General features: G+C 43.7%; 1 protein-coding gene across 1 annotated transcript; it reads left to right on the forward strand.

Moving 5' to 3' along the window:
* The first annotated feature begins 1,529 nt into the window (after positions 1–1,529).
* On the forward strand, positions 1,530–7,986 carry LOC147665612 (uncharacterized). Its single transcript, XM_086949647.1, has one exon. The coding sequence runs from the start codon at positions 1,666–1,668 to the stop codon at positions 3,667–3,669; it is 2,004 nt and encodes a 667-aa protein (XP_086805773.1). The 5' UTR covers positions 1,530–1,665; the 3' UTR covers positions 3,670–7,986.
* The last annotated feature ends 9,476 nt before the right edge of the window (positions 7,987–17,462 follow it).

Here is a 17,462-nt window from a genome sequence, read left to right on the forward strand (position 1 = left end):
TGGTGCCAGTCCATATGACTTTAATGTCTTCTTTTGGGATTCCATGTTACAAGTCCATAGGGTACATGTATCCTTTCTGAGCTTAATAAAATGTTGGAAATTCTACAAATCCTCACTCCTAGATCCAAGTACTCTCAGGCTACCATTCTACACTCTGCTCTGCCTGAAGAACGGCTCAACACTTTAAAAATTCTGCAATTCTGCATTGATATGGCTTGTAAATTATTTTTGGGGATATTTACATGTATTAACTATTGAATTTTAATACTATAGGTGATTGCAATTACGGACGAAGAAAGCAAGATTTAGCACCAGCCAACTGAATGTTAGTGCCATAAGAAGGATTATTTTGAAAAACCGAAGGACATCCAGCATTCTAAGTTTAAACAATTTCCAAAATCTAGGTGTGGCGAGGAAGTGGGAGCTGAGGAAAGTACTATACCTGTAAGTGAAGTCTCTAATTTTGCATTTCGTTAACCCAGAGCAAAGTCATATCTGTCCACACAGCATCAGAAATAGTGCAAGAAAGACCAATCACAACATCCTCATCTGAAATATTATCAGAAAGACAAATTGTCTCAGCATGACAGAATAACGTTCATCTAAAGGACGCATGATCTAAAGCATCATGTAATTCCAGAGAGGAAGCACACACTGCATAAAAGAAAGATATAACAAAAGGTTTCTTCTGCAAACCATCAAAGAAAAGACACTGATATAAGACTCCGAAGCTGACACGCTAACAACCAAAAGATTGGAAAATCACCTTTGTTCAACAACCGTTTTTAACCAGTTATGCAAGTTTGAGACTATCTGCCTCGGGATAGAACACCTCGACCCACTCTGCTCACTCTGGCGAAAACCTTAAAAATTCACCACTTTATTGTGTTGTTCATGACCATCTCAGATTGTTTCCTTTTTATTGTGTACTGTTCTGTAATTCTATGTAAATCGCCTCAACCTTATCTGTTGTGCAGGAATGATATGTAAAACTGTTAAATATCAAAATGGATTAAATGAGCACCGTTGCGCTATAGCTAATGTAAATAAATCCTCGTCTTCAGAACTACAATCCTTAACCTTACACCAAACACAGAACGGGTAAAAGGAACTGATGTTCTGTGACTGATGAGCCACAATATTACTGTGCATGTTCTAATGTTCTCAGTTACTGCCATTGCGCCAGTGCAAAAAGGTACTTCTCAGTTTAATCATTAAATATCAGACTAACTCCTTATCACTGCGTTGCTAAGAACCTATACAAATAGATTTGAGAAAAACTTCAGTCACAAAATAAGTTGCTGCCGGAGAGGCTATAAACAAAAGACTATTATCTGCTACAAACATTTCAACAGGTGTTACAGGGCTGCATCCAGACATATTTTGCTCAATGCAAGTGTTAAGAAGATTACACACAATATCTTTTAGAGATAAATGCTGAACATTATCTAAACAAGCCCGACTCTAAAATCGGGTTCACTCTTACCGTGGCATATAAGCAAGAGAAAACGAAATGTAGAGAAATTAACTCTAGGAATACACCTTTTAAAAACACGGGCTGTTAGAACAATTTCAGTGTTCAAACCTGCCTCAATCAAAGCAAAATAACCCAAGTTGAGCCAAAAAAGATTAAGCCATAAATCTCATCTCACTGAATTTGAGAGAATGCACACTGGGAAAATCCTCTCTCAGTGCTCTGAATGCCAAAAAAGTTTCAGCAGTAAATCTTATCTCACTGAGCATATGAGAATCCACACTGGGGAGAAACCTTATCAGTGCTCTGAATGCCAGAAAAGGTTTAGCTTAAAAGCGAGTCTGTATCGACATGTGAGATTCAGCCATAAATCACATCTCACTGAATTTGAGAGAATGCACACTGGGAAAAACCTCTCTCAGTGCTCTGAATGCCAAAAAAGTTTCAGAGATAAATCTTATCTCACTGAGCATATGAGAATCCACACTGGGGAAAAACCTTATCAGTGCTCTGAATGCCAGAAAAGGTTTTGTAACAAACAAAGTCTTTCTCGACATGTATTAACCCACTCTGTAGAAAAACCTTACCAGTGCTCTGAATGCCAGAAATGTTTCAGTTTAAAAAGTAGGCTCACACATCACATACGAATCCACACTGGGGAAAACCCTTATCAGTGCTCTGAATGCCAGAAAAGGTTTAGTTTCAAACCGCAACTTTATCGACATGCATTAACCCACTCTGTGGAAAACCCTTATCAGTGCTCTGAATGCCAAAAAAGTTTCAGCAGTAATTCTTATCTCACTGAACATATAAGAATCCACACTGGGGACAAACCTTATCAGTGCTCTGATTGCCAGGAAAGGTTTTATAACAAAAAAAGTCTTTCTCGACATGTAATAACCCACTCTGGCAAAAAACCTTACCAGTGCTCTAAATGCCAGAAAAGGTTTAGTTTCAAAGATAGTCTAAATCGACATCTATTAACCCACTCTGTGGAAAAACCTTACCAGTGCTCTGAATGCCAGAAATATTTCAGTGAAAAAAGAGACCTTACAGTACATACAAGGACCCACACTGGGGAAAAACCTTATCAGTGCTCTGAATGCCAGAAAAGGTTTTGTAAAAAACAAAGTCTTTCTCAACATGTATTAACCCACACTGGGGAAAAACTTTACCAGTGCTCTGAATGCCACAAATGTTTCAGTACAAAAAACAATCTCATTCATCATATAAGAACCCACACTGGGGAAAAACCTTATCATTGCACGGATTGCCAGAAATGTTTCATTAGCCAAACCCAGCTCACTCTGCATAGAAGAACCCACACTGGAGAGAAACCTTATCAGTGCCTGGAATGCCAGAAATGTTTCATTGACAAAAACAGTCTCACTCATCATATAAGAACCCACACTGGGGAGAAACCTTTTCAGTGCTCTGAATGCCAGAAATGTTTCCGTGTAAAATTCAGACTCACTGAACATACAAGAATCCACACTGGGGAAAAACCATATCAGTGCTCTGAATGCCAGAAAAGGTTTTGTAAAAAACAAAGTCTTTCTCAACATGTATTAACCCACACTGGGGAAAAACCTTATCAGTGCTCTGAATGCCAGAAAGGTTTCAGTTTAAAAAGTAGTCTCACAAAGCACATAAGAATCCACACTGGGGAAAAACCTTATCAGTGCTCTGAATGCCAGAAATGTTTCAAAAACAAACTCGGTCTCACCCAGCATATACAGACCCACACTGGGGAAAAACCTTATCAGTGCCCTGAAAGCCAGGAAAAGTTTTGTAACCAACAAAGTCTTGCTCAACATGCAATGAACCATTCTGTGGAACATCCTTATCAGTGCTCTGAATGCCAGAAATGTTTCAGTGTAAAAAGTAGTCTCACACAGCACATAAGAATCCACACTGGGGAAAAACCTTATCAGTGCATTGAATGCCAGAAATGTTTCAGTGAAAAAAGAATACTCACTCGGCATACAAGAACCCACACTGGGGAAAAACCTTATCAGTGCATTGAATGCCACAAATGTTTCAGTGAAAAAATCAATCTCACTCACCATATAAGAACCCACACTGGTGAAAAACCTTATCAGTGCTCCGAATGCCAAAAATGTTTCAGCCGTAAATCTGATCTCACTGCACATGTGAGAATCCACACTGGGGGAAAAACATTATCAGTGCTCTAAATGTCAGAAAAGATTCAGAGGTAGTGATGGTTACATGCACCATAAGAAAACACACCATCAAAAATACTTCAGTGCTCCAAGTGCCAGAAAAGCGTCAATTTTAAATGCAATCTCACTCTACATGAGCGGAAAAAATATTACCAATGCTGTGAATGCCAGAAATTCCTGTTGTTTGATAGGCACAGCCTCACTAACCATAATCAACTCCATACTGAGGAAAACCTTATGAGTGCTCTGAATGCCAGAAAAGCTACAGAGAAAAACGCTATCTCACCATGAGAAACTCCAAACTGGAGAAAATCCTTATGCCATAAAAGCTTGAATCTGAAAGACAGAGTTATGCTTCATGAGAGATCCCACTCTGGGGAAAAACCTTATGAATGCTCGAAATGCAAGCAAAGTTTTGGTCACAAATTACTTCTCACTTGACATGAGTAAACTCACAAGGGAGAAAAAAGCCTTATATGTGTTCGGAATGTCAGATAAGGTTTATTCACGAATACAATGTCATTTCACATGAGAGAATTCACACTGGACTAAAGCCTTATACAGGAGGGGAAAGCCAGAAACGTTATACTCAGAAAGGAGATCTCACTTAACATGAGAAATGCACCCACACCAGGTGAAAAGTAAGGCGTATCTTGAGTTGCAGAAAAGCTTCTAATAACCTGACTTTACATGAGAGAGCAAATATTGTAGTTGCAATAGGATTCAGCAAGAAATTCTTGCAGGATAACTTAGGCTGCCCGCATGCAACCTCCAAAGAAATTTCAGGCCTTGAAAATGTTTTAATTGCAACAAAATGCACAATTTGAGTATCTGAAAGTTACAAAACTCTCAAGGTCTTTACTTGACACAGAGAAGTGTTCGTACTTGCAAACATCAACTAATTAACAAAAAATTCACAATATTAATGTCTTTAATTTTCTCCACCCAAAAGGTTTCTACTCACACTTGTTTCTTAACATATGACTGAAATCTAAATTTTCATGATAAGATTAGGCCTAGGCGGTGTTCCGCAATGAAGAACTCCGCAAAGTGTCAAAAAAACTCAACCGCTCAACGCAGAGTTCTGCGAGCAGCGGAGTGCGTTAGGGTCAATTTGAAGTGCTTTTTCGGTGAGTAGCACGCTACTCCAGGATCCAAAAATGATTAGTGGTGAATTAGTGTAGGGAAATATAAAATGTTTTTGAGAGCTGGACTTGTTGGTCTGTTAGTTGGGTTGAAGAAGAGAGTGGAGGGATGGAAGAGGGAAGGTTTTTCATTTATAGAGCGCTTGCTACCCCTGATGAAGTGTTGAAGCACTTTTCAGCGAGTAGCATGCTACTCCAGAACCCAAAAAGATGAATAGATAGATCAATTATTGTGGGTAGTTTGTTTTATTATATAAATACAACTGTACGAAAATTCATAAAATTCTGTTGTAAAGTTGTATCCAAGAGGCAAGTATAGTCTCTGATAATAATGTATACAAAGTTGGCTTGCCATCAAGACTGATGCCCCGTAATGTTGATGCAAAGTCATCTGTGCTGGAGTATCCTAGACTCTTGTTGAATTGTAAAATCCACCTTGTAGGTACTGCTATTTGTATCAGGTCCACGTTCTAGGCAGACACAAACGCCGAAATTGTGCACTATTTACATTAAGCATAATGTAGGTGAACAGATGACAGTAACCACTGCACAAGCTGTATTAGGTGCTTAGAAGTAGAGTGACATAGAGGGCAATAAACACTCCACTAACTCTGTCACTAGCTAAGTACAGACGAACGCCAAAGGTCCTCGTACATAATGAAGCATCAGAGTGCACCCTCTTTCTGCGTCCCATGGGCATTTTGGCTTTTGCTCTACATAAGAGGCTGCAGACACTTCCATAGCCCTTTATGTAGCTTGGATCACGTAGGAGAGATTCTAAGCGGGCATGTTTTCCTTTGTATTGGGCATGGCCACGTTCAAATGTGGGAAAACCTTTTGTCTTCCGACTGCACTGTATTACTGACACGGGTGAAAGGGCAAACAAGCAGTCAGGAGGCGCACTGATTGTATACCCCCACCTGACAGGATGGTGACAGACCCCAACCACCTGCAGGGGAAACGGGCCAGCTCGTTTAATAGCTCCCAGACACTTTACTTTGTAAGCAGACTGTTGGTTTACAACTGTACCTACGTTGGGGCACCACATGCTTTTTCCAGCATAATCTGGTGTACTCCCCCTGTGTGGGATGATAGCACCCACTAAAGACTGCATCGTTGTGTAGTCTGGGATAGTGCACCTTCCATGTAATTCTGAACTGGGCCTTTAAATACGGTATTATTTTGTGTTTTAATTCAGGTATAAAAAGAATGTGGTACTACTTGTATACTAGGGTAGGACAAGGAAGATTGAATTTCTACGGTGGCAGCAATGTTTTTGTCAAAGTGCTTTATGCCCTCAACACCCTCCCGTACCCTGAACATAATGGGATTACGTAGATTACACCTCTGCGTGCCTAATGCTGCCATTTGCATTTCAATACAGTGATTAATATGGCTTTATCAAGTTCAAAGCCATTAGGCTTTCCCGACCTGTCTGATACTTGCATATGGAAAAGATGGGTCATTTGGAACCTAAAGATAGATAAACATATTAATAGGTCACAATTTAAGTCTGCATCTAAAATAAAACTGTAAATTAGGAGAGGTGAGAAGTGAGAAGTAAAAAGGCAGCCGTTAATCGAGCTGCATTTGTACATAGGCCTTCCTATATTATGAGATCTATTCCTGCTTCAGTCTTTAATTGCAATGAATACTTTAATACCCAGGCATGAAGTCATCATCGAGCTGTTTAAATAATCCACCTGTCTCGCCACCTTTTCCCTGCCGCATCCTTAACCAGTGGCCTAGCCAGTGTGCCCTGGGCCCCAAGGCAAGAAAGAAAATGTGACCCCTGCCCTCTGTTTGGACTGCGGAAAACAGCAATATTCATTGTTCTGTGGGCCCATCAGGCCTCTGTTTGAACTGTGACAAACAGCAGTTATCAGGGTTCAGTGGGCCTTTAAGGCATCTGGGAGCAGGTGCCACTCTAGTTGCTGCACCAATGGGAAGCCCTTAACAGCTTCTATTCTAGCCCCACTGTAGAACCGAAACAGCCAAGTACTGATCTGGCCATATATGCAGGCATGCAGCCGCCTCTTCCACTGAAGGGATTTAAGTCTCATGAAAGCAGCATGCGGGAAACAACCATTTTCTGAGGCAAAGTCAACCAACACCTCGTCTGTTCCAACCTTTTTCCATTTAAAACCAGGGACAAAAAAACGGTTCATCGTCATCCCTTGCTTATATTTTCACTCATCTTCTATTTTTCGCGGAGCTCGTGCTGGCTATGTTTGAACTCTTTTGAAATATGACATTTAAATGTCCAAAAGTTCAGGAATTCTAGTTTCAAGCCTGGTCAAACCTTAATGAATGCTACACCAAAAGATGCCCTTCTGTTCCTACATTTTATTGTGCATCATGATTCAGAAATGGCATGTTTTTGCTTTCGGGGGTAACATTCTAAACATATTTATTGTTGTTGCCATCCGAAAAATTATCACTAATTAGGAAGATAACAACAAGTGATCCTGTGATGCGTGCTGGAAGTGTTTGATTAGAAGGTGGATTGAATTAAAGTTTAGGTGACAATTTCACAAAAATATCTGGATTTTGTATATACTTAAAATTGTGGATCTCCAAAAAGGCCTAAATCAATAACTTGAATTGAAATTCAAGTTTATCATTTGAATCCTATTGTTGGAAAAGATGTGATTTTGAACCCCACGAGGTGGTTCTTTTCCAGAAAGCAGTCAGGTTGTAATCATGAGTCAAATAAGGCTGAGGAGGTTAAAATATTCAAATTGAATTCTATTTCCATATGAAATGTTCATTGTTCAGTATATTTCTCTTAGTATTTTAGTGTGCAGACTTTATTGCTTAAGGAAAATAATTAGTATTTCCTGTTCTTTATGAACGTTTCTATTGTTGAACTTTCTAGTTTACCCGAAATTAAGAATTGTGCTCTACATAACTTTGCTTTGTTACAGTATTTTGATTTTTATGTACACATTTTGTCTCTTATGTGCATAGCAACTGATGTTTTGTTTTGCTTTAATAATCAGCTTATGTTTATTAGGTTTTATTATTCAATAAAATGTTTCAAACACAACAAATGGTAGTTTATATGTATTTACAACTGCAGCATTTTTATTGTATGGGAACTTTCAAAGGGGCCAAAAATATGGTCTGCGGGATGACGGAGGACCACATTGGCATCATCAGGGGGAGGTTTGGGCAGGTGATTGGGGGTATATGTAAGGTTGGAAGTAGGGGGAACAAAGCATGTACATTGTGTGGACTGTGACTCCTGGAGTTATTGTGAGGGATACCATGCTACCCTGAAAATGAATCCCCTAGTGATTTTTATCAACCTACCTTATTCGGTTTTATAAAAGAAAACAATAAAAGGCATATATAAAATGATAAAACATCTTCCAAGTTACAGATTGACAAATATAATATGTCTAAGTTCATCAAAACACAAGATAAAAATGCATGAATTACAGTACAGAAGTTAATCTCAGCTTGACCTGAGTCTAACAGCAACCAGTAAAAAGTTGTAAAAAGATAAGAGTTGGTCTCACCTGCCTAAAACCCGCTTTTTTGAGAATGGGAATAATCAATAACTTTCTAGGGACAGCATAAAAACTACAAAACATTATAAAGTGCATCATGTCCTGAGGAGACACACCGTTGCAGCCACAGGGCATGAGGCACTGGCCTCTGTGGAAGCTGCAAGGGTGTGCCAAGAGGTAATGGAAGAGGTTGAGCTGAAACCGGGTCACTAGAAAATGATCATGGATGCTTTTAAACCCTAGAAGATAAGGTTCATTGGTTGGTACAGTTTTTGACACGATGTACTTACGCACACTAGGCTAACACAGCTCATTTCCCTCTCTATCACAGCGGCTCATTCTTAAAAAACACTCTTGGACCAGAGAAAGGTCCCTCTTACATATGCGCTCAGGGTTAGCGAATAGTTCCCACCTACCCTGGTAAGGCCTACTCTTATATACTGGAGCCATCGGATGCGCGAGACACGGTCAAGTGAAAGGCATTCCCATAGGACATCTTTGCGAATTGTATTTTCTTACCTAGCCCAAATATTAAGCCACAAAGCCAGGGGACGGAAAGTCAGTACATCTGAGAGGAAAGGCATCCCCAACTCTTCATGCACGACATAAAATGGGGTGCTTTGTGGGACTGAAAGGCCCATCGCAGGAAAGAGTTTTCAGCACTTTGCTCTGCCCCTACCCCAATGTGGCCCAATATCTCACTCCCATAACTAACCTTTGAGATATATTTAGCTTCATATATCTGCAAAAGAGACCCTATTGGCTTCCCTCCCACTCTGCTAGCAAAGTTAAAAACAGCTGCAAAAGCTTTCACTAGATCCCCTTTCTTCCAAGTAAGCAAAGGGCACCAACTCAAGGAATCGCCAAACACAACTCCCAAATAGGAGAAAACATTGGTCTTCGGTATTGACAAAAGTCCGAGTTTAAAAGTGAACTGTTTAGCTTTACGAGAAGTTGTAGGCCCCTAGCTGTCCTCGCCAAGAGGACTGCGTCATCCGCGTATAGAAGGACTGGTAGGCTACGCTTGCCTACCTGGGGACAATCCGCATTTGTGGCCAAAAGGGCCTTGGCTAAGGAATTAATATATAGGTTAAAAAGAACGGGTGCTAAAATGCACCCATGACACATCCCTCTCTTGATGTCAAGCAGACTGGACAATTTCAGGTCCTTTGAATAGCAGACAACCGCGGTTGAATCTCAGTGAAGATCCCTCAGAAATAAAATGATGTTACTGTCAATGCCAATGGAGGTCATCAACTGCCACAGCTTGGACCTATTGACCCAGTGGAATAATGAGGACTGGTCCATGACGGCTAGGTATATGGGGCTGGAACGAGCCACAGTGTATTTGTTCAGAACCATGTACAGGTTCAAACACTGTTCCACAGTGGAACGACCTGGGCGAAAGCCGTTTTGGATATCGGATAAAAAGTTGTTTTCATCAACCCAAGATGCAAGTGTGTCAAGTACATGTGGCCCACCACCTTCACCACAGAGAAATGAGCCTAAAACAATAGGTACTGTACCGATCTCCCTTTTTAAATGCCCAGACTATATAAAGCCCAAGAATCTGAGCGGCCAACCTGGACTGCAGCATTGATAACAGTTGTGAGGACAGGCACCCAGGTTTTCATGTGGGCGATGTAGAGATCTGGCGGGATTCCATCTGGCACGTGGGCCTTGTTTTTAGACAGACCCAGAATACCGCCTCTCACCTCTTTCATGGTGAAAATAAGTTCTGACTTGCCTTCCACCCTTTCCTGACCCTCAATTGGAGGGGTATCCGACTGGAAGATACTCTCGAAATTATGTACCCAATCATCCTCTGTGACATGGGCATTTAGTAATTCTAGTCATTAGCATTATTTCCAGATAGAAATGGGCTGTTAATAATGCCCCAGAACTTTGAGCTATTACGCAGTGTACTAGCCTCCACTAAATCGATCCAGGCCACCTCCTTCAGGGCAGGCTTGCGAGTTGCTAGAGCAGCCTTATATGCTCTTCTTAGTCCTTTGACCGCCACCCGGTCTTGGTGCTTAACACCCAAGGCCAGTCTCAGGTTCCTGGAAGTGTGAGAGCACGTGAGTCAAACCATCGTGAACCTGGTTGCTTACGGCTCCCACCCGGGGCTTGTAGTAACTTCCTTATGACAGTAGATATGGATCCAAATGCACCCATGATTTCCGGAGCACTTGCATCATCATCAAGACAGGTGGCAAACTCACTGCGACACCGAGTTAAAAGGGACTAATGGAGTAGCTGTGGGACAATACAACCCCACGTTACGCTCCTTCCTGCTTCCACCGCTTTAAGGGGGACACCAGCCCCCCACGCCCACCTTGGTGTGTCCGAGTGTTCGGGTCCAGCCTGTTAAGACACAAATGGGGTTGTGGACACTACATTCACTCGCATCCACAGAAAAATCGGTAACCAGTGAGTAAAAGGGGGTATATACAAAGGTGAAATCAATAAAGGTCTCACACCCTCTCCCAATAAAGGTGGGAGTAATGTCTGTTTTTCCCAGAGGCAGCTTATTCATTACAGATGTCAGATCAAATTCAAGCAACATGGAGTTAAGCTCAATACCCTGGGGAGTATGTTCCATGTGTAAGCCTGCTTGTCGTGCACAGCCCATAGCTTCCACTCCTCCTTGCCTGATGTCCCCACACATGAGTGTTAAAATCCCCTGTTAGAAAAATGTAGTGATAACTCTGACCTTTCAACCGTGTGCCAATGACTTGTGCTACAGGCTGGGGTGGGCTATCACGGGCCACGAGGTTTGATCACCTGATTTCCTGATCAAATGCGTATTGTACGTTGCTTGACCTATGCTCTTTTGTAATATATGACAATGCTATGACCTGAATACTGGGATGTTTGGGTGGAGGGATGTTGGGGTTCTGTATTGTTAGTTATATAAAATTACAAAATGAGACCGTGTTTAATGTGTATGATGCTATTACAAGATACAAGTGGTACCTGGAGCAAGGTTTATCGTTTGCTTTTGCATATATCGCACAGTAATGCCAGATGTCATTGATTGTATGCTTCATTTTATTCTCTATCTCGTTGGATGCAGCCGGCCCTCTCTATGGGTTGTAGGCACGCTGCTGTGTACTTGTATCAAGTGCAATAAAGGTCTTCCAAAAAAAAAAAAAAAACTCTGAACTTTCAAGATGCTATCCTGAAATACAGACCCCAGCAGAGTTATACAGCCCTCATCCGGGTGTGTAACTCCCCCGTTGTAATAGTTTACCCAGAAGTAGCTTGCTCTTTCCACTGGACAACAACATCACATGTGAATTGGGAGAGACATATAGTGAGGTAGTGTAAGAAACTGGCTCTGTATACTGCACTAAAGTGAGGTACAGTGTGTATAGAGTCCAAGTTCTCCAGAGGTAGATAGAGGTTAAAGTTAGATAGAACCTTACTCTTTAAAGTGGTAGGTTGGTCGCGCAGTAAGGCAGTATCAGAGGACAGTGTTAAGCATTTGATGTACACACTCAGTCAGCAAATGAATTCATATACTCAAGATCTGAACTCTAGGCCAATTGTTTTTGTATTAAAAAAATACTGTTTTATTTCTAGAACCAAGCAAGTCTGGCACAGGTAAGCATAAAAATACTTTGCAGTAATAATTTACTTGTATGTTACGCTCCATTGTCGCAGCCACCGTGATCGCAAGGATAGATTATGGAAATGCCCTCTACCTTGGCCTGCCAAAAATCCTGACAAATAGGCTACAGGTTGTGATGAACAATGCTGCTCGTCTCATTTTTAGACTGCCAAGACGAACCAAAGCATCCCCCCTGTTACAGAGCCTCCATTGGCTCCCCATTAAGGAGCGAGTGGAATTTAAAAGTTTGTGTATAGCCCACAAAGCCATCTATGGCATGGCGCCCGCATACATCAAAGATCGTGTGGCGGTGTACAGCCCAAGGAGAACTCTCAGATCTTCAGACTCTCAATTATTGGTCTCCCCTCGGTACAAACTTGTCACCAAGGGTGGAGGAGCCTTCTCGGTGCTGGTTCCTCAGCTATGGAACACACTACCTGAGCCACTGCGCAGGGAAGAGAACCTCCTACGCTTTAGAAAGGGGTTGAAAACGCTGCTGTTTAGGAGGTCCTTGAGTGCCATCTAGGCTAGTGGATGCCTCTCTGTATTGCTAAAGTTGTTGTTAGTACCATCGATTTCCGAGCGCTTAGAGGCCTGCAGGTGATTGAGCGCGTTACAAATCAAAAATAACAATAACAATAACAGTATGAACACAGTTCAAATATGCAGTAGAAATTGTACTTTGTTTGAATTACAGGGGAGCAGTAGTATCTAACACTTAGCAAATAAAGTACATTGAAATGAATAGGCTTTTTCAGTAAATTGCAGGTAAGTTACTTTTTACGTTACTTTTCTAACTCAGTGCTGGATACCTAGATTCAGAACTGGGACATTTCCTCGAAACAGGTAAGTAATTACGTTTTGGTTATTCACATGATTTTTAAAGAATATTTTCAGTTTTCAAAACACCACACTTGGAAACTTTTTGGAGCAGCACATTGTAATGAATGGTCTTCTACAATAAATTGCAGGTAAGTTACTTGTTGCATTACTTTTCTAACTCAATGCTGGATACCTAGATTCAGCACTGGGGCATTCCCTAGAAACAGGTAAGTAAACATGTTTTGGTTATTAGTGCAATTTTTAAAGACTATTTTGAGGTTTCAAAACTCCACACTTAATAACATTTTGGAGAAAAAGTGTCCGTTATCCTATGTAGGGAAAACAGAATAACGGGTTTCAGGTAAGTAATCAACTGTGGGTGTTCAGGTTCTAGGGTTAGACTCAGGGGTCGCCCAGGGTCAATGATGCACTGTTGTTACACCTTCAGCGGCACTAGGACAGCGGGGTGCAGAATGTTGAGGCCCAATATTATCCTATGGAGGATAGGGGAGCACCGGTTTGTGCGGTTGGCAAGCAGGCCACGGGATTGTGGGAGTAAAGCTCTTAGGGTTTTGCTCAGGGCAAGTTGGGGACCAAAGGTGGACCCTCCGCGGCACTAGGGCGGCCGGGCACAGGGGGCTGTTTTGAGGTCGGGTGCCCTGTTGATTTCAATGAAAATTCTCGGGACAAACAAAACACTGCAGGCTCGGGGACGAGGATCTTCGAGGAGCGACCACCACTTCGAGGGGTAAGTTGGGATGTTGAGGGTTGGTTGGGCACACAAGGCCGTGGGGCGTGGAGTGCAGGGGGCCCTTTCAACATCAGTTTTTCTTACCTGCTCTGGTCGCGGTAGGGGGGACGTCTGGAGGCTTGAGACAGGTCAGGGGTCGCTGGATCTCTAGTCAGGATTGCCGGGGGGACCGTCTCGTGGTGTTGTTTCACTCAAGCTCGTGCCAGGTTCGGCAGGTGCACAGTGGTCTGGATTCTCGGTTTGTGGCTGGCACCAGAAGCTGCAGTTTAAACATGTCCGGTGTTCACAAGAGAAACAGTCTTGAAAGTGAAGGCAGGTCCTCCGGGGTTTGTGAGGTAGCTGGCTACTGGACACGCCGGGGTTTCGCAGGAGCAGGTTCTAGGGGAGACAGGCCTGTAGAGCTTGGGCCAAGTCAGTGGGCGTCGTCCTCTTATTAGCTCTGTGCAGATTCTCGTCCTTCTTCTCTTCTTTTCTTGTTGTTGCTGGATCTGAGGAAGGAAGGTTCAGGGTGCCCCTAAATATGAAATTTAGGGGCATTAAAGGTAGGTAAAGGGCAGGGACTAATGGGTCCATTCCCCTGGGGTGGGTACACCCCCTATTCTGCCACTCTCCAGTGGGAGTGGGGCTGAAGCCTGTCCCTGGTTGGCTGGGTCCCCCATCCTCAAGATGGCAGGGACTCGAGGTAGTGCTTCACCTCGCCTCCCCCACCTTAGGGGTGGAGTTGGCAGAGGTGGCACACCTCTCTTCCTCACTTGTTTTTCCTGCGGGTTCTCCCGCCCAAAGTGGGGGGTAGAACCAGTGGGGAACAGTTGCTGAAAGTGGCAAATGGTCTGGAGAGGCTCACAAAGGCTGCATGGCATGCCTTTGAAGCTTCTCCTTCATGAACCCTGCCCATCCTGGGGGTGGAGGCATGGCACCTCATCCCAGGATGTGCATTCTTTCAGGTCCCCGAGAGCATCAAGCTCTCGACCCAGGGGTCCAGAAACATGTCTGGTGGTGGCAGCCTAAGCAGCCAATCAGTCAGGTCACTAGGAGTTGGTCGAGTTTCAAGGGGCATCTCTAAAATGTCCTCTGTTGTGCATTTTACATTAAATCCCAGACTGGCATCAGTGTGGGTTTAATGTGCTGAGAAGTTTGATACCAAACTTCCCAGTCTTCAGTGTAGACATTATGGTGCTGTGGAGTTCGTAATGACAAACTCCCAGTACCATATACTCTTAATGGCAGCACTGCACTTAAAGTGCCCGGGAATAGACTTGGGCACTGTAGGGGAACAGGGCTCATGCACCTGTACCCTCACCACTGGCATAGGGCACCCAGCTGGAGGGGTGACTTATGTATGACAGGGCAGTGGTTTGTGGGCATGGCACACAAGGATTGGTGCCATGTCGACTCTTCACTTTGTTCTGCATCATGACACGCAGCCTGCAAAGGCAGTGTGTGAGTGTCAGGGTGCAGAGCCTCTAAGGGTGGCACAATAAGTGCTTCAGCCATTAGAGGCGTTCTCTGTCACAGTGCCCTGGAGACCTGTGGTACCATTTACCAGGGGCTGACATGTAGCCAGAGATGTCAATTGGGTTAGTTTTGGGGCAAGAACTCAGGCCCTGGGAACCTAATTGGCAGGGACCCGGGGTACACAAAGAAAAAGTGCATCAGTAGTCTGGCAGAAAGTGGGGTGTTACTGCAACAGAAACCCACTTTCCTACAGGTAGCGGAGATGCCAAGGACAGCTTCCTTGCAGGAAGGCCGGGTGCTGATTAATAAGTCACTTCAGCTAGCCTCCATCCCTAAATCGTGGAAGCATGCCAAAGTAGTGCCCCTTTTGAAGAAACCATCACTCGATCCCTCTCGGCCTGATAGCTTCCGGCCCATTTCACTGCTTCCCTACCTTGCAAAAATGGCAGAAGCGCATGTCAATCTCACTCTGACTGCCTACTTAGAGTCCAATGGGATCCTAGATGAATCCCAAAACGGTTTCCGTGCGAACCACAGCACGGAGTCTGCCTTGCTAACAGTTACTGAACATCTAAGAGCTTCATTGGATATGGGCGCAACCTCTATTTTGATTCTGCTGGACTTGAGTGCGGCTTTTGACACGGTCTCCCACAAGATACTGCTTGAGAGACTGTGAGAGATTGGAGTCAGGTAAATGGCCCTGGATTGGTTCGCGTCATTCCTATCTGACCGTTCCAGGTGCACACCCCTCCGTACTCATCCAGCAGACTCCCCCTTGAATGTGGGGTGCCTCAGGGGTCTGCGCTCAGTCCCACATGGTTTAATGTGTACGTCCGCCCCCTGGCCGTGATGGCCCGGGAACGTAAGATTCAACTAATATCATATGCGGACGATACACAACTAATTTTTAATTTCTCTAATAACAATGTGTTAGACCAAATGAAGTTCCAAGAAGACATTCTGGCCATATCTAGGTGGCTATCTAACAACTGTCTTCAATTAAACTCCTCCAAAACAGAGATACTCCTGATTGGCAATGGCACGCAGACATGGGATGAGCATTGGTGGCCTCCTGCATTGGGACTAGCTCCTATACCTAAGGAGCTAGTAAAAAATCTAGGAGTGATGCTTGACAACTCGCTCAATCTGGAATCCCATGCCAAAAAAGTGGCGGGCACCTGCTACGGGCTTCTGCGTTCTCTCAGACCCATTCTGGGTTTTTTTGAGCCCCCCCACCCGCCAGCTCATAGTCCAGGCGTCAGTCCTTTCCCATCTAGACTACTGCAACTCCCTCATGTTAGGCTCTAACACGACTACAATTAACAGGATGCAAAGAGCACAAAATGCTGCTGGCCGTGTTCTGTTTGCTCTACCCAAAACCTGTCATACATCCCCTTTTCTACGGCGTCTACACTGGTTACCTATAAAGCAACGCTTACAATTCAAGACCCTCTGCCTTACCCACAAAATCTTGTATAGCGCTGGCCCCCAAACTCTTCAAGGACTATGTTCCTTTTATATCCCTACACGCGCACTCCGCTCAGCGGATCTTTCCTTAGCACGTACCATCAAGATTCGGAGGAGCAGAGCCGGCGGCCGCTCCTTTAGGTACTTGGCCCCTAAGCTTTGTAACTCCATCCCCCTAAAAGCTCGAGCCACTTCAAACCATCTGCTATTCCGAAAACTTGGTTGTTCGCGTCCATCAAGCACATCCTCTGTCGCACTAGTGTCAGGTCTGTCTGCAAACGCTGGGACGCCCCGTTGCTGGGGTAGCCATGCGCTATACAAGATTCCGTAACATAACATAACATAACAAAGGTGATAAGCCCCTCTTGGCTCTCCCTGACCTGGACAGGGTAGCTGGAATGAAGAGGGTTTAATACCCATCCTGGTGATAATCATTGTCTACAGCCCAAGTTTCCTGGAGGCATATCACATCAAAGCTCTTAACAAGGGCCAACCATTCGGTGTTCTCGATCTTACTCTCCAGTCCCCCGATATTCCAAGAAAGAAATGTATACCCTCCATTCACACTCGATACCTGTTCTGAGGGCGATATATTTCCCTGGGATGTGGGTGCCACAGGGTCAGAGGGACCCACCCATCGTCAATCGCAATCTTCCTATGAGCTCAGAGTTTAGTTTAGTTTATTTGTTGTGCTTACCCCTGTAATCCCCTCTGCACGATCCCTATGGCCCACATCTTGGAGCAGCTCAAGCTGGGACCGTAGTTGGTAATAATTGGGTCTGTAGAAGTGTCAAGATTGCTCAATTTCAACACCTGTAGTTAGACTCGGCAACCGTGCTTAAGATGCGGCTTACCATAACTGGATTGTTAAAATTGATGATAATGCAGTCCCCTAGCCCGGATTTCTTGGCGCTACCAACCCACTGTGTACAGCGCACCATGAGAATTTGGTTTTCCACCCTAAGCCCAGGGTCAGTGTTGGAATTGAGCCAGTGCACCACCTTATTGTTCAGCTGGTAAAAGTCTTCCTTGGT

Source organism: Lissotriton vulgaris, unplaced genomic scaffold (assembly GCF_964263255.1).
Source record: "Lissotriton vulgaris unplaced genomic scaffold, aLisVul1.2 SCAFFOLD_732, whole genome shotgun sequence".
NCBI classification, from domain to species: Eukaryota; Metazoa; Chordata; class Amphibia; order Caudata; family Salamandridae; genus Lissotriton; species Lissotriton vulgaris.

What these genes read in the sequence shown, in the direction of transcription:
- LOC147665612 (XM_086949647.1), top strand. Translation starts at nt 1,666, where the DNA reads ATGCACACTGGGAAAATCCTCTCTCAGTGCTCTGAATGCCAAAAAAGT.